Here is a 27,692-nt window from a genome sequence, read left to right on the forward strand (position 1 = left end):
CTTGGCACACAGGTACATCTTAGGCCCCTGAAGGTTCTTATCTATATCAGATATTATGACCTCATCATGATCCCCAGCAACCACCTAGCAACTGGCTAAAATTACCTGCTTTTAATATTGATGTATCTACAACACAGAATTCTGTTGTTTTAATCTCACAACAGTAACATTTCATCTAACGCCACAAAAGCTGAATTATGAGATGATATATTACAACACATCATGTTGCCCAGCAACCACTTAGCAACAGGTTAAAGTGACCCATCTTTGGTACATAAACAACATCTGCCCTACGTGTTTGTGGTATGAATCACTAGTGTCAAGTCCTCTTCTGTACACATATTGTTAATTACACTTCCTTTTAAAACACAGCAGATTATAATGCAGGGTATGTTTGAGGCTTAGCTACAATGTGATTGAAATGGTGATATCACATGGGTGCTCCATAATTTGCTGTACCCTTTGCTCCTGACAGCAAGATTGCAATGGCCAAAATCCTAAAGACAAGTCTTCAAAGCAGGAGTACACAAATATCGCAGTAGCTACATACATTTTTTTTCATAAAGTCTGAGACGCACTCATTTTAGGTTTCACCTTCAACTTTTTAGAAAAATCGTCCATTGTTTAGATAAAATAGTTGAACACCTGGTTTATCACTCCTTTGTTTGTGAAATGAAAATAAAAAATTAGGCCCAAGTAGTAATTAACAGAATTGTGCTGCTTCTATGAACGACTACTGATGCAGATTATGTGCTAAATCGCTTCCTTATCTTTGCCATTGCCCCTCTGGATTTTAATTTTTCTCCCCATCTTAACATCTCTTTGTCTTTTCCTGTGTTTGTTGGTGATTATGATGTTTTTTCTGGGTGTCAGTTTGCCCTTTTCTAACCACTTTATCAGTCAACTACAGCAATCTGTCTCCACATGTTTCTCTTTTTACTGTATGTGCTCTTCCTGTAAATCAGACCGCTGCCAGGTCTCAGCTTTGCAAGCAGTTCATCCAGTCTTGAATATTTTAGTTACAGGGTTATTGATTGGTTCTGCCGGGCCCATCTGGAAGCTTAAGCAGTGAAAGTGCCATATCTCAACGGTAGAAGACGCTGCGTGGACGATAACTCCTAAGTTTTTTTAAACGACCATATTCCAATAATACTAAATCAAATACATCTGAATAGCCACTTTCATTGTTATCAGCCCAAATGGGACACACACACACACACACACACACACACACACACACACACACACACACACACACACACACACACACACACACACACACACACACAAAGTGACCCATCCCTGCTGCATTTGCCGGTGGGTGCAGGTGCTCTCCTAGTGGCTGGTGAGCCACACCAGTTAATTAATACCACTGGAGTGTGTCAAGAGAAGGGAAGGAAAAATGCTGTTGTTGGCAGAAAAGTGAATGAGTGACTTTTTAAACTTTTAAACTTCATTTTACCTCAAAACAGACTAAAAGTTACGGGTCTGCATTCTTTGGGGTTGGACTGCATCCGTAGCCTTTGGGGGGAATACACAAACAAACATTCATACAAATGGAAACCCTAACACAGGCGTGGATGTTTGAGCCTGCGTACTGTATGATGAGGATGCTGGTGAAATGCATGTACGTGTATGCGTGTGAGTCTTTCAGGACTAGACAGACTTGACATCCTGTTGACTTTGATCTCTTCGCTCGAAGTATCTGAGGTGGTAAATATTTTCGGATTTGTGACATTTTCTTCCTCTGATACTCTTTCCTCAAGAAACACGGATATACTGCGTAATCCTCTGTGCCAGCAGATCTCTTTATAAACCCATTTGGCGTAAGTGTGAGGTGTGATTTGTTTTCCTGCACTGACCATTACAAGAGAAGACACATTTAAGAACATCAGACAGAGGGGGAGCAGCTCCCAGTTGGTGTCTGCAAGCTGTCATGTTACCATCGTCTGTCTTCAAGCCTGGGCTTTCCTTCAAAAACACAAAAATAATTACACACTCGGTCCACACAGTAGCAGAAATAAGCACTCAAAATAACACAGGGCACTCGTGTGACAAGAAAAAAAAAGAAGTCATTCACAGATATGTTTTTTATTTTCCTATAAAAATATTTTACAATAGAAAACACAGCTTAAAATATACACAGTCCACTTAGTGATGCAACAGCTGCAGAACCCTTCAACTCAAATATATCAGTCTATAGGTAAATATATCTTTACAGCAAGAATAAATTCAGCGGGGCTACAGGGAACTGTCAGTCACCAAAAAAACCACTCTTTGAACTCTATGAGCTGATCAAAGTAATGTAAAAGATACTGAATTATAAACTGATTTCAATAGTAGATACAACTAAACTGAGTGGAAGGAATGCTTATAACCCAGAGGTGAAAATGAGCAGCTGTTCCTCACTTAGTCCGATGATTCAGGCATGGAAACTGGTCCGTCCACCTACTCATCCATGCATCCGTCTACCTCTCACAGCAGGAGTAGGAGCATTCAAACATTAATGCTCGTTGCAAGCACACGAGAGCACAGGATGTTCGTATGTGTGCACGCAGTGGGGTTTATTAAAAGGTCGGTTCCACAAATAAAAAAAAAAATCATGTTTACCTCTGGTGCTATGCTGCCTTGCAGGTAGTTTTGGTTTTATCTCTCCAGTTTGAGTAAAATAGAGATGAATGGAAAGCAGCAGTGCTTGTGAACACGCAGAAAAATGACTTACTTGCAAATTCAACAGTAGTGTATCTTTTCAGAAAGTGTTCCTTTTATTCTGAATAATTTACAGGTCTTGTTGCAAACTGGAACTAATTTTTAACACCAGAAAATCACTGTGAGTTCTGTAGGTGGTCAGAGCAACACCACCATTATTATTTTGGCATAGAAAATGTATTGTGGTACTAAAATCTGTGTGTGTGATGTTTGTTTTTGTCTCTCTGTGTATGGACAGACTGCTGCATTGTCCCCAATTTCCCATTGGGGACAATAAAGTTAGCAAAATCAATCCATGTACATAGCTGGTTATAATCTGAGTTTGAATATAAAAAGAAAACATGGTTTAGGTTATTTAAAACAAATTTTGGGCTGATAATGGATCAGTGCTCCTTTTTATAATGGGTGTATTCCTTTGCACTTGCCTTCAAGTCAAAATAAACTTAGTATGTTTGTCATGTGATGATTTGCTGCTGTAAACTTAAAAAACATTTCTATTCACTTACAATTTTTCCTTTGCAGAGATTTGGCCGTTAATCATTTGCTGAAGCTGTTTTCACACATGCACTGTGGCCCTGAACTGAGCACAAGCATTTTACATGGATCAGACAATAAACAGTCTGTACCCAGCCAGCTCACTAAAACAAAGTCCATGTGATGTCTGATTAGGTGCATGTGAGAATAGTACATGTAACTGACCAGTGGATTACAGTTAGTTGGCTTTATGTGTCCTGCTCCCTTTCCAAAAGCAGAGTATCTGAAGTATCTGTTTGCTGCATGAAGAAAAATTATGACAATGCACCGGATGAATCTCCTCACTTCTTCTCTTGTGCATGTATGAAAACAGCTTGTAAAGCACTGAAAGCTGGGTGATGCCCATAAGAATGACTGCTTGATGGCAGTGCCCCTTGAAAGTCATGATAAATAAATAACAGCAAATTTAGAGCAAAAAGATACTAAATTATATAAGAAGAATATTTTCCAGTTGTTGGTTTGTTCACTGGCCCTCTGTCCCATGCTTTAGCATCATAGCAGTTCAAAGCGGAGAGCCAGCGAGAGCGTCCAGAGAGGCGGCAGCAGCCAAACGAGGGACGGGGATGGGCGGACGCCTAAAGGCGAGGCGGTGTCAGAGGTGCAGGAGCACACCTCGTATCCGTTCTCTGCGTGGTCTGGGTGGCGGTGCACGTTGACTCTCGTCTCTGTGCTTTTGGGCTGTGTGTCCGGAGAGTCCGACTGCATCTCTGTGCACAACAGCCAGTCCGTTGCGATGAGGCGGGGGTATCCTGCCTCCACCTCCATGTCGCTGCCTGGCACTCGCCAGTACTCCTTCCCCTTAAAGAAATAGGACGAGCCTTCGGAGACACAGATTAGAAGGTGGGGATTAGTGTGTGTGTGCATGAACTACAGATAAAAGAATACAATACTAGACTTTATACTAATGGCAGTTCAGAATTGTCTTTGCTCTTCGCTCAAAGCTCAATAAGCAGAGAACACATTAAACACCAAGGGCTATAATTTGTACCCAGCGTGCTAAATGTTTATGTTTAGCATTTTCACTTATTACCTTGCCCCACAGTACATCTGTTTGATAAACCAGAATGTGTGTGAACCAGGTGTCTACATCCATCATGGAAAATTATATCATTTAATTTAATATAACAGCTGCGTTTTCCACCAGTGTGCCTTGGAGAGGAAACTCCGCTGCAGTTTACAAACTTGCATGGACCGTAGCACAAAAACTATAAACCTGTCTCAGAAAAAATGACATTTATATACAAACTAAATGACCACAGCAAAAAACTGTGGAAAGAAATGCAAATTTGCTTGATTTTAACAAAAATATCCATGTGATATGAAAGACGGCATGCTTATTTATGCAAGTTGTCTCCTGGAAACTCTGGTGGTCATACTCCAGCCATCGCTCCGATTACCTTTGTCAGCACTGAAGTAACTGGTGAAACAGGTAATTTTTTAAATGTACTTTCATTTCAAATTTTATTTAAGAGTCATGAATCAAACCAGTAAAAATGGGACTCATGAAAATATACATGGAAAGTATATAAGGCAAAAACAGAGTTTGTATAATTCTAATGAAAGTCAAATATTGAAAATGTATATTTGGCATGACCACTTTTACTCTTCAACACACCCTGAAATATCTTAGGCAGCTTCATTCAGAGCTCTTCTCTGGATGCTGACTGCCTTTTCTTTCTTTCAAGATGATCCTATATAGCTACAATAAGAGATCTGGGGGTGTGGGGAGGCCAATCCATGACTGACAGTGTGTGTTTTTCTATCCAGGTATGCTTTTACTGTTGTAGCAGTATGCTTGGGATCATTTTCATGCTGAAAAATGAAGCTGTCAATGTGCCAATCAGATTCTCTCTACATGGTATTGCATGGTGGATCAAAATCTGATGGTACTTTTCTGGATTCATAACTCCAACACATTTGATCATCACTGTTGTACCTTTCTGTCCTCCTTCTGTAGATAATCATTAAGATTTGAACCAGTAATTACAAATTTGGATTCATCATTCCAAACGACCTGTTGCCACTGATTTCCAGCGCACTTTTTGTATAATTTGTCACACCTCAGTTTTTTCCTGCCTTCATTAAGAATGGCTTCTTTACAGCCAACCTTCCAATCTTCTATTTTTGATGAGGCTTTAGCAAACAGTACATGGATCAACAGAGGGGTCAGATGGATCAACAGAGGGGTCAGATGAATCACTCAGGTCCTCAGTCAGGTCTTTGATGGATTTACTGTTTCTTGGAGACTTTCGTTTACTGTTCATCTGCAGTAAAAACTCTGAAAGAGCTTCAGAAATCCTGGAGAACTGCTGCTCAAGATCACTATAAAAAAATTACAAGAATGCCTGGTTCCTTGCACGCAAACTATGTACTATACTTTCATATTAGATATTAACATGTGATCCTTTTGAAGAAATAATGAAGTAAAACTGACATGCACTGGGTATGTAGTATAAAGTGGATTTTGTATTTGCCTTTGCTGTTCAGACCATAGCAATGCCTTATGGGTGCTCTTGACATAATAATTGAACTGTCAGTTGATTGCTACTGATATACCCACCACTGTGCCTGTCTATTCACTACAAGGCACTTAAGTTAATTAGAGTCACCAGAATACCAAATGGGCATTGGCACTGTGCTTCTGATGTAAATGCCACTTTGCTGAGTGCCATTATGACAAATATTTTCAGGGTTTATCAGATGTGGTATTATGAATGATAATAACATACAAAGTTTGTGGGCAATATTTTCCTCGCACGTTCTTTTTTCTTGCTCTATTTCTGATGCGGCTATAGTGAATGCACTCATTGAAATTGTGTTCATTTGAGACAAAAAAAATTGAATTACAGAATTAAATGAAAAACTTAACACCTCCGAATGAATGCATTAATATGTGCTTAACGTTTGTAGTTTACAAACTCATAATAAGCTTCCTGATCTCCCACAGACTGAATTCGTTATCGTGAAGGCGCCCACCTCCTCCAAGGCTGTTCACCTGATTCCTATGAATTTTTTTTATTAACCAGTGACTATGACAAACAAGCAGAGGGAAGTAAACATGTGATAATGGTGTGGCTCATTAATAAGTAAGTGGCAAGAGATAAACAAGTGAAGGAGTTTGAGCAAAGTGAAAAATGTTTTCCCATTGTTAATGGCCTTGGAGCTCGCCAAGTGCAGAAGAGCTCCAAGAGCTATAGCTTCATAACTCCGGAGTGAATAGTGTTTGTCTGTGAATGCTTATTCAGACGTATATATACCTAAACCGCATCTTATTCTATCACAGTGTGTGAGGAAGTGTTGGAGGAAGTGGGGAAATGAGAAGAAAGACAATAACAACAAAAGATAAGGACTTATTAAGGCATATAGGACCTGTAGCCATAATAGAAAATGCTTGATATTGTCTTCAGAACTGCTTTAATTATTTGTGGCATAAAGAGAAAGTGCCAGAAACATTCTTCAGAGATTTGGGTCCATATTGACATGATAGCATCACACAGTTGCTGCAGATTTTTCAGCTGCATATTCATAATGTAATCTCTCGTTCCTTCACATCCCAAAGGTGCTCTACTGGATTGAGATCTGATAGCTGTGGAGGCCATTTTACTTCAGAGAACTCATTGTCATAATTGAGAAATCAATTTGAGATGATTTGAGCTTTGTGACATGGTGTGTTATCACCTCAGGGAACAGGTACGCTGTGCTCACAAAGGGATGGGCATGGTCAGCAACAATACTCAGGTAGGCTGTGCCATTCAAACGATGCTCAGTTGGTCCTAAAGGGTTTAAAGTGTGCCAAGACCATATCCCTCACAGGATTACATCACCAGGAGCAGCCTAAAAAAGGCAGGAATTTATCCATATTTTCATCTTGTCGATAACAAATCCAAACTAAAATTCACCAGTCAAGCTTCTTTCAATTTCCTAATGTCCAATTTTGGTAAGCCTGTCTTGGCCGACACGAGTGTGGTGTCGTGCTGCTGTAGTCCATCTGCTTCAAGGTTCGACGCATTTTCTGCATAACTTGGTTGTATTACTGTTGCTCCTGTTTTTATGCGTATACTCATTTTTAACGTCAGCAGCTCGTGTTGAACATGTACTGTGTTGTTGCCATGTGATTTGTTCATTAGATATTTGTGTTAATAAGCAGCTGAATAGGTGTACCTAAAAAAGTAGCCAGTGAGTGTATATCTGAAGTAATGTACTGCCTGCATTGCTGTCACTTACTGTATGTTTTTGGTTATTGCACTAATGTTCATATCCATGCATTGTCCTTAAAAATGCATGCCAAACAGCTTTCATGTCAAACACAATTTCTGAAGTGAAATAAAAGGATGAGTGTCTGTACTCCCAGGACGCTTTGCCTCCATTTTCTACATTTTCTCAGGTCGAAACCTAGATGGAAAAATGTGGCAAGACCCACAGCTTTTACAAGAAATCCTCATTCTTATAATAGTGCTGCTCCTGAAATAAATGCTTTTGCTTTGTAGTTTGTGTTTGTGTTGGGTAATGAGAACAATTAAAATGCCTAAAAAGTGCAACGCAAGTTGATGTGGCAGCTGTGCTGGTCTAGCAGTTTTCCTCTAAGTGGGTGAAGGCTCACAGCACCTAGTAATCCTTTTCCTGTGCATAATCATGAGGATGTATTCACACTTAGCTGCAGCATAGTACAATAAAGAGCCCAAGATGCACTATCGTGCATGGAAACACACCTATGGAGTTTAATTCTTCTGAGTACTCCCAATCTTTACCCTACCTACACAGCCAAATTACAATCCTAAAGCAGCTCTCTGTTTGCAAAAAGCGTAGGCCACAGGGTCTTCACCTTTCAAACATGTCCTCACTTTCTAACTTTAAGTATCATTTTGATCTTCACAAAGAGAATATAGTACACATTCTACTTTCTCCTCTGTCACAGTTATTGGAAGATCAAACTTGTACAGTAGGGCTTAATGTCACTTTGTCTTTTTCAACTTGTTCTTTCTTTCCCTCAGAGATCAAGCGTCCTACAGCTGTCAGAATCTGGAGAATACACTTCATGTCACTGAGTTCTGGCTAATAATACAGCTTCTTTGACTGAAGATGAGTCATGAGCTGTGCAGAACAAATAAAGTTCATGAAGACAGTGAACCCTTTAAGTTTCATCCACCGTTATAGGTTATATAAGCTTGTGACTCTATGCAGACTCGTAGTAATTTTCACCTATATAAAGGGTGTAAACTAATTAGGTGATTTATATGATATGTTATGCCAGTAACTTATCTTGAAGGACATCTTCTGAAATATGTGAATCAAAGGATGACGCTGTTATACTTTTGTAATTAAATCGTGTAAAAAGATGAAAACCCACAACACATTCCTCAAGCTTCCCAGTGAGTCTCTCGCCCCCAAGGCCATTAATGCTCACTAGGCATGTAATTTCTTTTATTAATCAATTAAAAATACTTTAACTTCCTTTGTGCTGCTTAGCAAATCTTTTCTGAAACAGGAATAAATAGTAATATTTATTCACAACCATTTTTTGCTGTGTATTAAAACACACTAATCGGCACTTGTGTACCTTCATAGTGTCGGTGAGGTTGATTAAAGATGGACTGCCCTGCCAAAGTTCATGATAATGATAGTGCACGTAATGGTGTGGCTCTCAATTAAAAACAATTAAAACAGCTCCATGGACCAAAGGAATGAAGCATGTCAGAGTGTCTTCACAGTTAACACCTTTAGCTACTATTGTTTCATTAGTTTTGGCCTTTTCATTAACAACAACAACAACAAAATAAATAAATAATGCATGTCTGACATTATGCAATGAACTGGCAAAACTGAACACAAATATAATTGGTCTCATTGGTCTCATATTTACCCTAATGACTGCTCTTGAGTAAATGCTGCTTTTAGTCACTGCAATTCTTGGCTGTGTAATAATCCACACTTATCAGCATTTATGTACCATGATAGTTTTGGTGAGGCTGAAAAAATAAAGACTGCCCTGCCAAAGTTCATACTCATATTCCCCTGATTGGCAAATGGTTAGTTACTTGGTGAAACTGCTTGTTAAGAGGTAGATGGGGTTCCATCAAAAGGCTCACAGACAGCATGCAACACACCGACTTGTCCCTAAACACTTGCCGACTGTCTGTGAAGCCTGAAAGTTGAAAAGCGCACAACAAAGCAGAAACAGATCATTCGATAGTGACCACATAACAAGGCTTTTGATGAGCTGTTCAACAACAGCTGGGGAAAAGACAATTTTACTTATCCAGTGGTCTCTAGGCCTGTGCGACTAAGGCCTTAACTCAAGTTGATATTTTGACTCTACTAATTTGACAGTACTGCAGATATAGTGTTAGCTGGTTTCTGAGAACTTGAGTCTAAGATCAAATCCATAAAAGGCAAGACTATTCCTGAGTGCTGTACTGATGTCAGCAGCTATGATTGTTTTTAGAATTACAGAAGCATTTATAGACTTTATGTCCTCTTTCCCTCCATTTTTCAACCATTTTCTATGGTTTTACTGTCATTACCTGTTTTTTTAAAATTCGTATCACGTGAATGAATCTATATTTCTAACAACTTTAATATCTTTGTCCTGAAGTCTTATATTCTCTATTACTTACACATTCTTCGAGTATTTCTAAATAATTTTTATGGCAAGATGTCACCACGTGTCCTCTTTCCTCTTTGGTGTCGTATCACTCTCTTTCCCTTTGTCTGTTTCAATCTCTATTTCCTGTCTATTCACACTGAGATGGTGAAACAAACCGAGAACAGGCTTTGATGTGGCTTCAATTCCCAGGTCCCATGGTTTGTATATGTGCATTTAGGCAAATGGGTTTCCAACTTGACTGCTTTTATCTCAAAACGATAAAAACAACAACAACAACAACAACAACAACAACAACAACAAAACCCTCCAAAACAATCTTCATCCAAGCAAGTGCTTTAGCACCATTTAAGAATTATGAAAATTGATCAAGGCACACTACTGCGACTATAAAAGCAAAAACCAAAATGGATTTAAATTTGGCAATTTTTGCAAAGATAGTTGGATCTTCTCCCCTGTGTCAGCCTTTCAACTTGAGTTTCAATTTTAGTAAAAGGAAATCAGAGAGAGCCAAATCTGCCAAGTAGGGTGGGTGGCAACCTGTAGATGCTTCACAAGGAGACAGCATCGAAGAGTATGGTCTGTTTTAGGTTCATAACCACCCCGTAAACTCTATCTAGACTAACCTGTTTACACGTGTGAACACCTTTCATTCACAAGTGTTCTTTCATGTAAACTGCACTTGCATGGGGTGGTGTAACAGGGAGCAGAAGGTTTGTTTCTTGTTGAAAATTCTGCAGAGGAAGAACAAGTACCCTTATGTGTACACACACACACACACACACACACACACACACACACACACACACACACACAAATATACAAACATGTGGGTAAACTCATCAAAGAGCTCAGAGACCTCCGAGTCTACAAGCTTGGAAGACAGAACACAGACCACTGACAGGGAAAAAAGAGCTTTGCTGTATTTACATGCGCTGCAGGGTTGGTTAGAGACATCCTGGCTTCCACTGAGCATTCTCAAATTTTAAAAATAAGTGTCTGCTTTTTTGATGGATTTTCAAAATCCAAAAACACTCTCAAGCACCATCCAGAGCCTAATACACTGACAGAAAAGAACTGCTGCTTTTGTTTGAACACATGGTGTTCAGGCGATTTTACAACTCTTAACCAAGATGCAGGAGTGATGTGTTGTGACCTTGAGTCAGCTGGTACAGTGGAGCTATACAAAGTGATTACACTGGGCAAGCTCCAAGGTTTGACACTGCGAATATGAAGCAGTGTTGGCAGACAAGACCATGTGTGCAACGTCAATAACAGATAAAGGTTAAAAAAACAACCAAACTCCCAACCCTCTATTGACACATGAATAAAATTAAACAAATTAATAAACAAATGCAAATGTTCTTCTAATCTGTATCCTACAGCCACACCAAAACAATCATGGATGCATCCAAGGAATGCCAAATATAAATAAACTAAAATCAAATAGGAGCAAATGGTGGAACAAAATGCATTGCGTGAATAATGAAAACTCTTAAAGGACACGTATTAGGCTTTTGATTGGTCTCGGAGTCTGAACACTGAATCCCCAGAACATGCTTAAATTTTTAAATCCATGGAACATGCTTCACTTATTCTGAAAGATCCATGACAGAAATAATAGATCACAAATTGCACCGCAGGTTACAGGAGTCAGCTGGACAAAAAACAGCCTGGATGTTACAACATGACTGGCTGTGAGTACTCCAGAGGGCAGTCTTACATTATTCATGTAAGAATGAAGCATACATTTTAAGACTGAAGAATAAGCAAAACAAAAGGTTTTGGTAAAATAACCATATTCTGCCAAACGACACTTAAATTCAACGACAGTGTTGGCAGATGGCTGCCCCTCCCTGACTCTGGTTCTGCTCGAGGTTCTTTCCTGTTAAAAGGGAATTCTTTCTTCCCACTGTCACCAAGTGTTTGGCGTATTCTCTTTATTATTGTAGGGTCATTGTCAAACAATACTAAGTGTTCTGTCGTGGGATGGAACCATCTAAATAAAATGTAACTGAAATTGAATAGAATTGGTAATGCACACTTGCAGGTAGTTATTTATGTAAAATATAAAGATAATGAGGAATTTGAAGCTGATGAGGTGAGCTTGGAAACATTATTTGGGAAGGGTAAATTAAAAAAGTCACAGCAATTTGTCTACATTTGACTTAAAATGATAAATGTTAACATTTATAATGCAAAAGAAGAAGGTAAGACAGGACCAAAATCACAAGGATACTCTCTCTGTGAACTACAAAGCTGTACATTTGATTTTATAGCAATCTATAATATCTCTACAGTATTTTTTAAAAATTAAACAATGTGGTTTTTGCCTTCAGACAGTTCTTTGGGGTACAAATCCAACACGGGGCTAGAAACATACCTCAGAGATTTTGGTCCATATTGACATGATAGCATCACACAGCTGCTCCAGATTTTTTCAGCGCCATGATGCAAAATTCCCATTCCACCACATCCCAAAGGTGTCCTATTAATGGCTACGGAGGCCATTTGAGTAAAGTGAACTCAATGTCAAATTCAAGAAACCAGTCTGACCTAATTTAAGCTTTATGACATTGCATGTTATTCTGCTGGAATCAGCTATAAAACAAATACCTACACTGCGTGTAAAGGGTATATGCTCAGTTGATATTAAGTGTCCCTAAGTGTGACAAGACATAAAAAAAAAACCATTACACCACTACCAGTCTGAATCATTGCTACAAAGCTGGATGGCTCCATGCTTTCATGTTGTTTGCACCAAATCCTGACCCTGCCATCTGACAGATCAGGATTTACTGAGGCTCATGACACTTTTTTTTGTTACATAGTTGTATTGAAGGCAATGCTAACGTGTTAAGAGTTTGCTTTTTGCATATGTTAAAGAAAAGTAAAGGGCTCCTAATAGAGGGAATCAACTAGGAACCACAACATTGCGTAAAAAAATCCCACGACGAACTATTCAGTGACATTTCAAGACATACTTCTGAATGGAAGTGGTGGAGTGACTGGCTCAGTGAATGACACTGCCATCCTTATGCCAATAGCAAGGCCTAAAATTTCATCCAAGACTTGAAGCTGCATTCCTAACTTGCCTAATTGTTCTGTTGTCTCATATTCTTCTCAAACTTTATTCCGGTCTAAGGACTTCCCCTGAGAACGGTGTTGCATAGTCTTGCCTTAGGCTTAGAAAATAGCACAGCAGACTACTGGTTTGATGCTGTGGTGGAGTGTTACGACTCTATTTTTCTCAGAGAAATGTAATCATTTTTCACTGAAAGAAACTGACAGGCAATTCATCATTTATATGTTGAATCTAATCAATCAGAGTGTCTTTATAATCAATTTTTAATCAAGACAGAAGCGGTCAAAAATATGTCACTGGCTTTACTCTGAGGACATTCTGACTCTGGGTGATTGATTAAGGTGTAGTTTTGATCATTTTTTTTGAGGATGATGTAAACAATTTGCTTTGCAGATTTATTATCAAACATATGGTTATTTCCTTAAAGGAAATAAACTCTTTAGTGTTTTTCTTAAATTTCAAATTATCATCACTCACTGTAAAGCACTGCAGAAAGAAATTTTAGGTTCTGCGTCTTCTACCTCTAGCTCTGTCTTAGAGCACACAACACTTCAGTGTCTAAAACAAAGTGCTCAGCTGACTTTGTTTTAGTTGAAACTCTTGGATAAGGACAAGATGTCCATGTCAAATTTCACAGTAAAGTAAATGGTTAACCAACTGGTATGCATACTGTGCTATGCAATTCTAATCAAAGTCACATCATTATTCTGTACATGCAATCCGCTATCTATCAAGGACATGCACTCACATGCACCCACACATACAACAGTGCATCCATCAGGGAAGGTCTGGGGTTCAGTATCTTGCCCAAGGACACAACTGTGCCAGTGTCAACTTTGCCTCTCTTTTTCATCATTTTATGCACATAAGATGGGCGGGCAAAACTGTGTAAAAAAAAAAAGATTACTTACCATCAGACCACCTCATGGCATCATCAAGTTGTGATGGCAGCCCTTTCCAGAGGTTGCTGTCCTTAGGGTAGCCCAGGTCCATTCGTCTCAGGTGGTCATCGTATCGCCAATAGCGGTTGTCCTTAAAGAAGTAGGTTTTGTCGTTGTGTAGCCAAACAAAGGCAGCATCCACACCCTCCAACGGTAGGCCAAAGTCACTGATGGGACGAGGGTAACCTTCCTCCACAATATTGTCTTTAAATACCCAGTATTTTAAACCTAAAGAAAGTTAAACATAACGAGTTAAAACCTACTTACCAATATGATGTTTTATAAAGAAAAGACATCTGAGAGGATACATTTGAAAAGAAAATAATGAAAGGAAATAATTAAATTAAAAAAAAAACAAAACGCACACATATGTTTTTTTGTGTAGTTTTTTTGTGTAGTCTTAACCACAGTGGTAGCTCAAAAGTTGTAGCTTGTTTATGTCCTTCTTTTCAATACTTTAAATGTCATTGCCTAACTCCTCTCCTACTCACATAGACTTACAAAATACACAATTTCCTTAAAAATCCCACCTGCTCTCTTCCAATGTTTTTGATACTGTACCTTTAAAAAATACAATTTTGTGGTCCCCAGGCCTCTCGTACACTGCGTCCACACTATCCAGATTGGTTGGGAGGCCCCGCCAGAAGCGATGGATCTGAGCAGGACGCAGAGACACCAGGTGCTTCTCTCTTGTTAGTCGCCAGAAGTATTTCCCTATGAAGAACAGGTTCAAAATAAGAGGAACAACACTATTACTTCTGCTCTAAATGTCCTTCCAGACTTAATCATGTAAAGTGTACAAGAAACACAACAAGCAATGACCTACAAGTGACAAGGAGCAGCCCTAGTTTGAAAGGTTTGATATTTGTGGCAGGAAGACATAATACAATTATTAAAGGCTGCTAAGAGCTACAGATAAATCTAAATATTCTATTAATTATCTACAAACGTTCCATGTCCTTGATTTTAAAGTGTGACAACAAAAACAAATTATATTAAAAAGTTCTATAAAAACATCGTTAAAATTCAGTAGACTTTACTAACACTGCTACTGCAGAAGGTATGCAAGTCTGTTTCTTGTTTCCGTTGTCAGTGGGAGGCTAGGGGTCATTCCTCCAGAGGGCAAGCATGAAAGGGTGATGTAATTTTTATACTGAAGTCTCTCAGCAGGGCTCAACTGGCTCAGTCGGGTATCTACAACTACCACCTCGCTCTCATTCTCTTTCCCTTTCTCACTTCTTTCATTTGACTCTTTCTCCACTGCTGCTCTTTTGGCTAATTTCTCGTTTCTTTTCTTTTTTGTTTTGGGTTATTTTCCCTCCCCTCATAGCTCTGCAGCTTTGCATATCTCTTTCACTGTTTGTGCTGTTGTACCTTTGAAAAAGAAGGCCTCTCCTCGTATCTGGGCCACTGCATCAAAGTGACTGGTGCATCTGTCTGGGGTATCTCGTGCCAGCCTGAGAGAGATGGGAAGAAAGTAAGAAGGGAAAAACAGCGTAAAATGAGCGATAACAAGGATCTGCTGGATTCTAAACTGGACATTTATAAAGCTTTAGACCTCTAGCCACCACAGAAAATGTTGTATCTCGGTTCTAATGACTCACCTCTCATTTGCAAAAATTTCCTCAGTTGTGAAAAGTGAAAAAATTATTTGACCGATTATATTGCGTAGCTTTTTACTGACATGCGTCGACCCCTTCTGAGAAATTTTGCACAAGCTGTTCCTGATATCCTCTCAGGTGCCTGTGCGTGAATCACTGAAACCATGCTAAAAGAAGTGAGGTAGCTATCAGGCTGACATGGTGAAATCCCTCGGTGTGTTTATCCCCAAGGTTTTTAAGTGATTTAAATCACTGACGTGGCCTGCATGCCAATGATGAAGCCATTAGCACCACAGGGCTGAGAGTGAGAGCCTGCCAGGCCTTATATTACCAACAAAGGTCTCTATTCAGAACTCTATTAGCGCTACACCACAGTGCAGTGGTCAGTATTGGTGCCCTTGTCGGGCCCAATCTAGCTTTTTCCACACATCATGACCTGACCAAGGCAGCAGGAAACAATTAATGAAGCTAGTGGACGTCTGAAACTGGCGAGCAAACGCTGCTAAATGTTCATCTGTGGTGTTTTAGCAATACCTCACTGTGTGTAGTTGTATTTGTACCTCCACCCATCTGAAACTAACTAAACTCTTTAGACCTTCAGACTAAAGTTTCTTCAGGTTTGCTTTGTTTTTGGGGGCTACCCCAGGCTGGGGTTGAGTGGTTAGGTTGTGTGTGTGATGTGTGTGAGAGAGTGTATGTACTCTCAAAATGTATAAATGGACAAAATGCAGTCTAATTAAGCTTGATAACCTAAAGAAACTACAGGTTGATAGCTGCCCAACTGTCTTCTGAGAATTGCTTAATTTGATGGGCAAGGTCCCATGCTCACTCTTGGCTAATTTGCTTTTTGGTACCTTACAAGTTCTATCAAGTCTCCCCCTCCCCGCAAGAAAATTCTTTTTTACAATGAATGTAAGCCTGCATAGATTCATTACACTACGTCTCAGTGGAAGTAACAAAAACCTGATACAATTATAAAACAATCACAATGCAATTATGTACAAGGAATCATCCCAAAAACTGAAATCTCTCTGTAATGTGATTCAATCCAGTGAAATAAAACAAATGAATACCACCTGCATGAGGCCTGTGGATGTAAATTCATTTATTGTCATGACTTTAATAACACCATTTTTCCACAACTACTGTATATAAATAGACAGAATGCACATTGAGAAGATGGTTTATTTGCTTCTGCTGAGGCTTGTTTTCACTTCAATCAAAAAGCATTTCAATAAGTTGTGTCCTGAGATGAACTGTGCTTTGAGTTTTATTGACACAGACCCTCTGGCCATCATGCCTGCTTTACTAAATTTATGAAATTAAGATGAAATGAATACTGAAATTGGCTTTCCTTCTTCCAAACAATGCAGCTAATTTAGGTAAAAGAGACCTTAAAACAACTACTAAGGAATTAAGTGATTTTTATGGACTGCATTATTATTAGAGTGCCAGATCTATTTCTGTTGCATTTAAAAGATAACAGATACCTTTTATACTTCTACTTACATGACCGTGGACCTGTTTTCAGGAAGATCTAGCAGGACAGGAGGCTCGGCTGTCTGAGACGAACTGCCTGGTTGATTTGTGTGGGACACTGAGTCTCTAACACCTGGGAAAACAAGACAAACATATGTAATAACAATAAATCCCTTATACTATTTTTGATAATTTATTTAGTTTCTTTTGTTCTCCATTTGTGTCTTACATTTCATATGACACATTTTCAGTCCCATTGCCACAGGATCATAATGGCTTAATGCCATGGTGACCATATTTTGATTTCCAAAAAAGAGGACACTTGCACCAGTCATGAAGAACTTTAATAAAACTGTTTACTTAAAGAAAACTTTAACGTATTTAAACTATGCCTTCTCTGTGCAGTTAATGAATGGTGAAATAAAAAATGTCATATAGGCTTTTACAAGTCAGCAAGTGCAAAAAAAGAGGACGGTTGGTCACCCTATTAATGCCAATAATTTGGCATTAACATCAGCACAAAAATTGTGCACCGGGAACTTCGTGGCATGGGTTTCCAAGCACTTCCTGTGCAAGTGTGTGCAGGGATAGACAATTAGATAACTAGATAGAAACAAAAGAAGATTCATCACTCAAAGTGAATTAAAACTGCCCTGAGGGCAACCTATGTGGTCTCATACTATTCTAGAGGACAGTTTAAAATTGTAAGATGTAGAAAAAGAATAGAGCCCTTGAGTTCAGTTTGCACTACTGAACTCTATGCCATCAGCTTGATGGTTGCAGCTCTTACTGCAGTACAGAATGTGGATCACAATGGATTTTTTCTTCTTGTTCCAGGTACTCATAGGTAGAACACAGTCTGAACAAAACGGGTTAGCTTTGATTTTAATGACAGAAAAAAGTTGCCAAATCATTCAACAATGGAGGAGTCAAAAGTATGTATGGCTAAAATAAATATGTGAAGTTACAGTGCTATCAGTGCGGACAGAAAGATATTTGTAGGACTGGTCATTGGTTGGTTAGGAATAACCACGGGGGTTGTGATCACCAACATTTTTTTGGATCCAAAGTCATCTCAAAATGAGGTAGTTTGATCATTTCCACGTATCACAATATTCCCCTTCAGCAGGATTCAGCAATTCAAATCACACGCCACCATTATTTATCCCCGCACTTGATTGTGTTTTTCTAAAAGTCATCATTTTCTTTCTTTCTTGTCTCACTGTCACTTCCTGGATCAGGGAAAGGTTTGATGAAGTCACATGGCATAATGAGGTCCAATTAACTCCATCCATGTTTTCATTAAATCAATAACCTTGCTCTGCAGAGCTCATAAATTGGTGCCCCCTGCATGAGATGAGGCTGCTGTATCTTCAGTCTCCTGAGCTGTCACAGCCACTAGTTTACTGCGAGACAAACATAATTACAGCCAAGGATCATGACTCACGGCCAGCAGAGAAGGATTCTATGAAGGGTCGGAGACTTCACAGCATTGATCATGTTTGACACTGCTTGTTACTAATGATGATTCATCAGGTAAGCAGATAATTTTGTGAGTATTTACTGCAGCACATATTTCATATTAATGATGGGAAAAAACAAAACTATATTTCCAGTAAAGAGGCTTAGCCAGGAGCATAAAATTGTTCAATATAATTATGGAAATACACGAAACAGCTGACTGTAATAGGAAAAATAAATTAAGCAGTTCTGATTTAGGTCATATATTGTTTCAGGCCTTGAGTCACCCCTCATTTCTTTATGTTATGCCAGGAAATGGGAAATAGGTGCAGTGACCTACTGAAATTTGCAAATATGCACCAACAACAGGTGCAGATGCAGGTCCTGTGTCAGGTCTTTGCTGCCTTTTTCCTTATTTTCAGGACATGACAGTGCAATTCATTTGCTATAGATAGTTTTTTAGGCCTGCTACTTCTACTTTTTTATATGTGCAATGCGTTGTTAAGGACACGCTGCACACTGTGCTGACACATGTCAAGTTCTCAGCTAATTCTAATCACCTTGTTGGTGCAAAAATGCCATTTTATGCCTGTTGAAATGTTGTCTCTTGTGTGTAACCGGGTCACAAATTACATATTGTTATAATTACACAAAATGTGTTCTAAACTCCAGGATCCCCAAGCCTGTAGTTATCTTCATTGTCAGTGAGAGCCCCTCCTCATCCTTTTCTTCTTCTTTGGTGCAACCCTATAAATTTGCAGTACCCCTTTTTGGTCTCTCCCCTTTTCTACAATTCCCCTGCGGGAGAGGTTGGTATCATTTATTGTCCAACACTAATTATATTTCTATCCACCCTGCCACCCTGATGTTTCTAATTGTGTGTTTTAGTTCATTATTGGCATCATTATGCCTGTCTTTACTTGCTGTTATGATCCTTTTCATAGTTACACAGCCAGTTTGCTTCAATGTTTATGGATTTGTGCTTTTCACTAACACCTGAGGCAGATTCAATAAATGGAAATTTGTTAGGAATCAAAGTAATTTACTTTTCTGGCTCATCTCCCTGACACACACACACACACACACACACACACACACACACACACACACACACACACACACACACACACACACACACACACACAGGCGCCTTTTACATACCATAAAGCTGCCAAACTCTGACTTTGTCTTCATAGGGTAGATCATATTTTAGAGGGTCTCCAACAGGGCCCTGGTAGTACGGTCTCATGATGGACTCCATTGCAGAGGTGTGGACCAGACCGATGGCATGACCAAACTCATGGACTGCGACTGCAAACAGATCCATGCCGTGAGAGTCTGAAAGAGACAGAAAGGAGATTACACAAAAAATGAAAGTAAGCGCACTGTTAAAAGCCTCGTTTAGTGAAACATAAAGAAGAAAAAGCAAACCTCTTTAGAAATGCACTCTAAAGGTCAAAGGTCACTATACACAACACAAGTAATGCTCTGTAAAATTGCTACTATTATGACTATAGTCCCTGTATTTCGTGCATGGTTATAGCCATTATTTAAATAATATACAAACCACATTTTTCTATATGTAAGAACTCGCTTTATCGTGCTCAAACTATTAGTTAATTTTTGTAACAGTTGACTAAAATAATAATAGACCACTCCCATTTGTTTTTCAAGTACATTTGTGGAAGGATTTACTGCTGCTTTGCATTTGATTTTATGACGAGATAATCAATTAATGTGTAATGTCACAGCTTGCAGATTGCTATAAAGAAGTTGTTCTAGGTCTTCAGCTGCAGACACTGATCATGTGTAAATGGATAATCTGCTTCTTCCTCCATGGCCAACAGACTGTTTTGATTGGTCACACATGTTCAATTAGCATTAGCATTCAGTGACAGAGAAGGTGGCATGAAAGACTTTTTGGTAAATTGCTTTGGAGAGATCCACAGCGATGGTCGCCAATGTGACCTTTCTGCTATGGGTCTGCACCCTTAATTGACCCTTTTCTTTTTTTTTTGTCCAACTTGTGGTGCAAATTGAGAGGCATGACAGACAGCTCAGGAAGCTCTGAGTGTTGCAGGTGTGTGGTATAGTGAGATAACTATGGTAATACTGCCTGAGTCCCTGGGCCGCCAATCAAAATCTTAGTGCGGAAAGACACCTAAAGAGGCTGCAGGCTATTAAAGCACCTTCCCTCCATCTTCAGCTAAAACATAAAAAGAAAAATCCTCCCAAACCCCTTGTCTGACTCTGTGAAGCAAGACAGAACCTGGGGCTTAGAGATTTAGATTTCCAAAAATATGAAGAGGTACCGTGTCAAACCAAGCTAGCTCAGAGTTCCTTGGTGGCTATGTGCGCAAGTCTGCATTCAGTAAACCATAGGTCGGCCACGGCCTGGGACACGCACTCGTGCTTACAGTATTCACCTGGGGTGGTCAGGAGGCAAATGCCAACTCTAATCTACAGAAGCACATGTTGCAGGTGAACAATAGGAAGGAAAGAAAGGGAGAGAGAGTGAGGGAGAAAGGGAGAACAGGGACTCAGAGCACAGTATGTACCATGTCATCGCATTTAAGGTCCACGTGAAGCAGACATAATAGACATAATGACTGAGGACAAAGTCAGAGAGGCAAGGATTGTGTGAATGCACCAAATTATTTTAGAAAAGCAGAGACTGAGACACATAGAGAGAGAGAGAGAGAGAGAGAGAGTATTCAGTATGGCTCTTCAGACTGTTACATTCTTAGGGATTCAATCTTTGTTCTTCCAGATTCACCACTGACCCATTAAGCAGCTTTTTTATCAGTCCAAATGCTTTCATGGCATGGAGCTGAGAATAGAAATTGATAGCTTCATTTGGTAGACCTTTCAACCCTCTCCTGACTGTCAGTTCTCCAGTCCACAAAGATGAGGATCACAGGACTCTGTTGCTTTGATCTTGGTCAAGAAGATCCATAAAAAACATCACAGCTCCTTAGTGGATGCCCTAAAGTCAGCCTATGTCAATAGCATGAATATCTATAATCAGTACTTCCTGCTGTCTTTGCAACTAGTCACAAATCCCTCACTCAAGATTTAGTAATTAAGCTAATTTTACTCTTTTAATGACCAAAAATAGCTTGTAATAACTCAATCATTGTCACTCATAGCATAAATACAACTATTTGTAACTGGACTATATGAATGCACATAGGAGACGTGTTTGCCACAAAACAGTATGCAGTTTTAGGGTTAGCATAAAATACTCAGTGCTATTCTAGCTGGGTTTACTTTGATACGATCCTCTTCCCATCTTTTGCTAATTTAAACACGGTGAAGCTTATGCATAAGTTTAGTAATGAAAACGTGTAATCACTCACTTGCCTGCTTTCCTGGTTGTTCGACTGCTAGTCTGTTCTTTACACCACTTCCACTTTCCCACACTGTCAAAGTCAATACCGACATCATTACTCTAGCCCAATCATCCTCTTGCCCGCCTTCAGCGAGCCAATCAGCCTCCAACAAGTGTGCTTTAAATCTCAGTGCTCTTCTGTCACTATGAAAAGAATAATCTTAGAGATTCATTAATTTCTGTATCACAATAAATGTTATCTTTAAATACAGTTGACAATGTTTCCCCTTAACTTATCCATTTTATTAAGTGTCAGGTCAGTCTTTAGAGTTCAAACTGATTAGTTACATCTGGAAGTTGGGTAAATACCCTGAAACAACTTATTTTTGGAAAAGAACTAACTCATGTGTTAGCTACCTGTAACTAGTTGTTAACATCAACACAACTATCTAATCAGCACACACACAACAGCTCGATGCATGTCGACATGCAGACACAGTCGAGATGACTTGCTGAAGTTCAAAGTGAACAAGGTGATTTAGGGAAGAAAGGCAATTTAAGTGACTTTGACTGTGGCATGGTTATTGGTGCCAGACAGGCTGGTCTGAATAGTTCAGAAAGTGCTGATCTACTGGGATTTTTCCACAGAGCCATTGTAAGGTTCACAAAAAAGAGAAAATATCCAGTGCATTGCAGCTCTCCAGATGAAAATGCCTCGTTGATGCCAGAGGTGACAGGACAATGGCCAGGTTGCTTTGAGCTGAAAGGCAACTCAAATAACAACTCATTACAACCAAAGAAGGACAAAGAGCATCTCTGAATGCATGACATGCTGAACCTTGCAGCAGATGGGCTACAGCAGAGGAAGACCACTGGGTGCCACTCCTGTTAGCTAAGAACTGGAAACTGAGGTTACATTTCTCACAGGCTTTAAAATTTTTTTAAAAACTGTTGTAATTATTGCTGTCACATTCAGATGGTAGGATCAGAATTTGGTGTAGACAAAGTAAAAGCGTGGCACACTTTGGGCCAATAGAAGCAGTTGAGCGTTATTAAATGCTACAGCCTGCCTGAGTACTGTTGCTGACCATGTTCATCCCTTTATGACCACAGTGTATCCATTTCCTTGTGGGTGATAAAGCACCATGTCACAAAGCTGTTTTGTTGAAAATGAAAATGACTTTGCTGGAGCAAAATGCCCTCCACAGCTACCAGATCTCAATCCAATAGAGCATGTTAGAGATGTGAAGGAGAGATTTGCATGATGGATGTGCAGCTGACAAATCTGCAGCAACTTTGTGATGATATCATGTCAATATACACCAAAATCTCTGAGAAATGTTTCAATCTTGTTGAATCTGTGCCATGAAGAAAAGGGGCCCAAGCTGCTTCTACAAAGTGTACCTAACAAAGTAGCATATCTGTATATGCCCCTCCCCCCCTCAACGCTTCTGTCATTTCCATGTTTTGCCTCGTGTTCTGTCAGTATGTTTTATTTCCCATCATTAAATTTCTAATATTGTGCTCCTAGGAAGTACAATCCTCTCTGAGGTTACTGACTTAATCACTAAAAAGGTTTTGCGAGGATGCACTTCATGCTCAGGACTTCCACACTGTCTGTAATGGTATTGGCTCACAGCCAAAATTCAGTCCACCCAGGCAAAATGCTACGCTTTCCCTTGTTTGGGCCACACCAGAAGAAAAAAATATCTCTCTAGCAGAGGTCAGAACGTTCTTCCAAATATCTGCTGCTCCTCAAGCTGACATCCATCACTGTAATCACACAGTGACATCACATTTAGCACAGAACACTGTAATCCCTTAATGACCTCCAATACGATCGGTGAGCCCCGAAAGCCCCGTCCACTGCTCCAGTTATTCAAACCGAGTTGTTAGTAACCAGACAAACTGAACACTCAGATAAGAGACACAACCACACGCAGAATGAAACGCTTTCTCGTGTGTTTTCCTTCTTTATATTGGTATGTTTTCTATGACACATTGAATTCTGATACAAATACATATATGAAGTGAAGCGGCTGCTTTAGAGAAGATTTTTAGTTATATTTTGTTGACTCTAAAGGAAAAAATAAATAGTGCAATACAATACTCCAGTGGACAAAGTTTATAATTGCTGAACTCTTTCACACCATCCCACTGTTACGTGTACCTGTTCTAACTTTATCGTTTGTTTATTGTCTGTGGAATTTGATCCTGTTTGTATTTCCCGGCACTGAATTGTTCCGCAGCATTGTTTGGTGGGTTTTTTCCATTTTCTTTTCAGTATTTTACTTCAGTAACATGTTATTGTTAACATACATCAGTCTGGAAATGTGGTTTGAAAACCAGGGCACAGATAAGGCACGCTGTAATGTAAAGAGCAGGTTTAAAGAAAAAAAAACCTTTAAATTGCAGTTTCAAATAATGCTCTATGAATGTAATAGCACAATGTAGCCGAGAGAGACTAGAGTTTGATATTTTCAATGATTCTTTCATGTTTTCTGTTCTCTTGGAGCTTGTAAAGTATACACTTCCCCTCCTCTCTGCTGCCAACAAAACAATAGGAGGACGGGTAAAATAAAGTGTAACGATCATTGGAAAAGACACAACAAAAATAGGGTAACATGCCCAATATGCCAACCATTCCTCATACAGAAACATAAACAGTACACAGAATGTGTGCATGTATTCCCAACACACAAACACACACACACAGAAAAAAAAATTGAATGTCATGAAAAATTCACCTGCCTAATGATGCTTTTGTTTTAGTCAGGGTAATCAGTTTGTAGAAGCAGATTGCTGGCTGAGTGATAATTAATACAAGCAATCTGCTGCCTGTCAAAGCAAAAACAGCACTTCCAGACCTCCGCTTATTTGATCTCACCGAGATTCCACCTCTCACGACACCTAATGGATGCCAGAACCATCCATCTACACAGCAGGGGTGAACTGGCCTGTTAAATGTGGTGCTTAATTTCCACTATTCAGCAGCATCATACACATTAGGAATTGGCCTTAGCAGACCCAGATTTAGGGTCCCGCTGAGAACAATGCACCGGGAGATGGGGGAAAGGAATTAGCAAAGGCAATTACTCAGATACGGATTTGTCTGATAATGTTCATTTTTCTGAAGACAATTACATAGCTCCACAATCTGCTGAAGCGCCAACACTCATTTTTTACCTTGTGGGCTGACCTAACACGCTTAGATCTTCCCAAGGGTCTATCACGCCTCTGAAAAAGTTGCTAAGAGCAACAATTTATGATTCTGATAGCTTTGCCTGTTGTCTTACAAGCAGACGGATATGTAGTTCAGCAGTGATACCGGCATCAGCTAAGCAATGCCTTGGAGACAAGCTAGGCAAGCTGATGACGCTAGAGCGGGATGCAAGATAGCAGCAAGGGGGAGACTGGCAGAGTGTGACGTGAAGAAATTAAGAGCTTTTTAATTAACTTTTTTCCCTGAGCCTCACAACACCAGCCTGGCAGCTTCAATGTGTTAGAGAAGGCAATTTTAACAGCTAAACAAAACATTAAAATCTGGACATGAGCTGAACTGTGCACCCAGCACCACAGAAGAAAAGAGAATTCATCGACTCTGACTTTCTTTGGGGAGCTGATTAGAGACATTCAGGAAGAGTTTCCTCTTTAGATGCTTAAAAAAAGTAGTTTGTTGCTTTACAGATGAAAAATCTTAATGCACTAGATGCAAAGTTTGCTCTTGAGGAAATTCATCACAGTGCAGGAAAAAGGCCATTTTCTGTACACAATAATCCTCTCTGAATTATTTATTACAGGCAAAAATCAACGGCATTCCCAACATTAGCACGTAAAATATATTGTAATGCATATATATATATATATATATATTTTTTTTTACTGTTAACACCATTATGCTTTTTAACCAAATGGATAGTTTTTTGGAGGCAGGTTATGAGTGAATTTGAGTCATAAAGGTGAGGCCCCACTGCTGACCTCTCCTCCTGTTAACCAAACCTACATCTACGCAGCTGCTGATGCCTCTGCCATCATTCCACACACACATTCAAACACACGCTCAAGCCACACTACCAGCATCGTCTGCTTGCCTTGCCATTGCAACAGCCTGGTGGGAGGTCTAATTGGAGCAGATTGAGCTGCTGTCCTGCAACATATGGTTTGCAGCCCTGACAGCAGAAAACAAAGGAGGGACATCCACAGAGGTTCTGGCCCCATCACAGACTCACCAGCTGGGTTAGACAGCCTCACACACCAATCAAATCACCATCTAAATCCTCCAGGCTGAGGTCAAAATGCATCCCGAGGGTGCTGAATCTTTTTGTTCTTCTTCTTTCTTGTGGACGACAGTTATGAGAATGAAAATATGTTAACCCAGCATTATGGGTGAAATAAAAAAACATTCCAGTATCTAAGTTCAGATTTATGATGTATACGATTCAGTTCGTGCTTTTATGCAAGTCTTGCCAATGAATACAGCTTAATAAATTTCATATGGAAGCACACTTAGAATAGAATAGAATAGAATAGAATTCAACTTTATTGTCATTGCACATGCACAGGTACAGGGCAACGAAATGCAGTTTGCATCCATCCAGAAGTGCTTTAGTGATATAGATATATTACAATATATATTAGCAATAATATAGATATGTGAGTATATTACAGAAATAGGTCTATTATGGTATGTTATAATGTACACGGTATGAAGTATGTTGTGAATGTTCTATAACTATAAGTATGTACAGGCTGTAGTGAGTACAAGCTATGTACAGGATATGAACAGGATATAAATATGAAAAACTATACAGAATATGAAATAAATAACTTTACAGGAATCTGAGATATACAGCTATACAGAAATGGGAACTATGCAAGTTGTAAACAGTTGTAGGATTAAAGATTATCGAATGTACAGAATGATTATTTACACAGAGCTATACAGTAGTGCAGTTAAGATAAGTGAGGGTGTAGATAGTTTCTACAGAGGCTATATAAAGTGCTGGTGGTTGTGAGTGGTGGTTCAGTCCATGTTATTATTGTGTTTGAGGGTACAGTTGTCCATTGTGGGTGTGTGTATGTTCAGTCCATGAGTTTAACGTGGGTCAGATGTCAGGAGGCAGAGTTCAGGAGTCTGACAGCTGTGGGGAAGAAGCTGTTCCGGTACCTGGTGGTCTTAGTCCGGAGGCTCCTGTAGCGCCTCCCAGAGGGCAGGAGGGTGAAGAGTCCATGTGATGGGTGACTGGGGTCTTTGATGATTTTCTCAGCCCTTTTCAGACACCGCTTCCCGTAGATGTCTTTTATGGCAGGAAGTGGTGCTCCGGCGATGCGCTGGGCAGTTTTCACGACCCTCTGCAACGCCTTCCGGTCCGAGGCAGAGCAGTTCCCGTACCAGACTGTTATACAGTTGGTCAGGATGCTCTCGATGGTGCAGCGATAGAAGTTCACCAGGATGTCTGAGGACAGGTGGTTCTTCCTCAGAGTCCTCAAGAAGAAGAGGCGCTGGTGAGCCTTCTTGACCAGCTTGGAGCAGTTGGTCGTCCAGGTGAGATCCTCGGAGATGTGGACTCCCAGGAACTTGAAGCTGCTCACACGCTCCACAGCCATCCCCTTAATGTGGATGGGTGGATGTGGGTCAGCATTCCTCCTGTAGTCCACGATGAGCTCCTTGGTCTTCTCGGTGTTAAGCAGCAGGTTGTTTCTGTCGCACCACTCAGCCAGACGATCCACCTCCTCCCTGTAGGCGGCCTCATCGTTGTCACTGATGAGGCCAATCACCGTGGTGTCATCTGCAAACTTAATGATGGTGTTGGAACCATCAGCAGGTCTGCAGTCGTGGGTGAAGAGGGAGTACAACTTTTACTCAGACTTCCAAAACATCACAATTTTAGCCTTTAGCATCAGTCGCAAGTGATCTGGGAAGAGTCATTATTCCCTAGCAACTGGTATT

At 39.8% G+C, this 27,692-nt stretch overlaps 1 protein-coding gene across 1 annotated transcript in view; it reads right to left on the bottom strand.

The window, feature by feature from the left end:
- Positions 1 to 2,075: 2,075 nt before the first annotated feature.
- The window catches only part of LOC309709878 (matrix metalloproteinase-17-like), a 91,261-nt gene continuing 65,644 nt past the window's right edge, over positions 2,076 to 27,692 (bottom strand). Inside the window, exons 5-10 of the mRNA XM_082538786.1 lie at positions 19,573 to 19,749; positions 16,981 to 17,083; positions 15,245 to 15,327; positions 14,432 to 14,584; positions 13,841 to 14,098; positions 2,076 to 4,061 (exon numbers count right to left, since the gene is read on the bottom strand). Coding sequence (XP_082394912.1) covers positions 3,736 to 4,061; positions 13,841 to 14,098; positions 14,432 to 14,584; positions 15,245 to 15,327; positions 16,981 to 17,083; positions 19,573 to 19,749 — 1,100 coding nt within the window. The 3' untranslated portion in view covers positions 2,076 to 3,735. The remainder of the gene's footprint in view (positions 4,062 to 13,840; positions 14,099 to 14,431; positions 14,585 to 15,244; positions 15,328 to 16,980; positions 17,084 to 19,572; positions 19,750 to 27,692) is intronic.

Source organism: Aulonocara stuartgranti (genome assembly GCF_965226115.1).
Source record: "Aulonocara stuartgranti genome assembly, chromosome: 7".
Lineage (NCBI taxonomy): Eukaryota > Metazoa > Chordata > Actinopteri > Cichliformes > Cichlidae > Aulonocara > Aulonocara stuartgranti.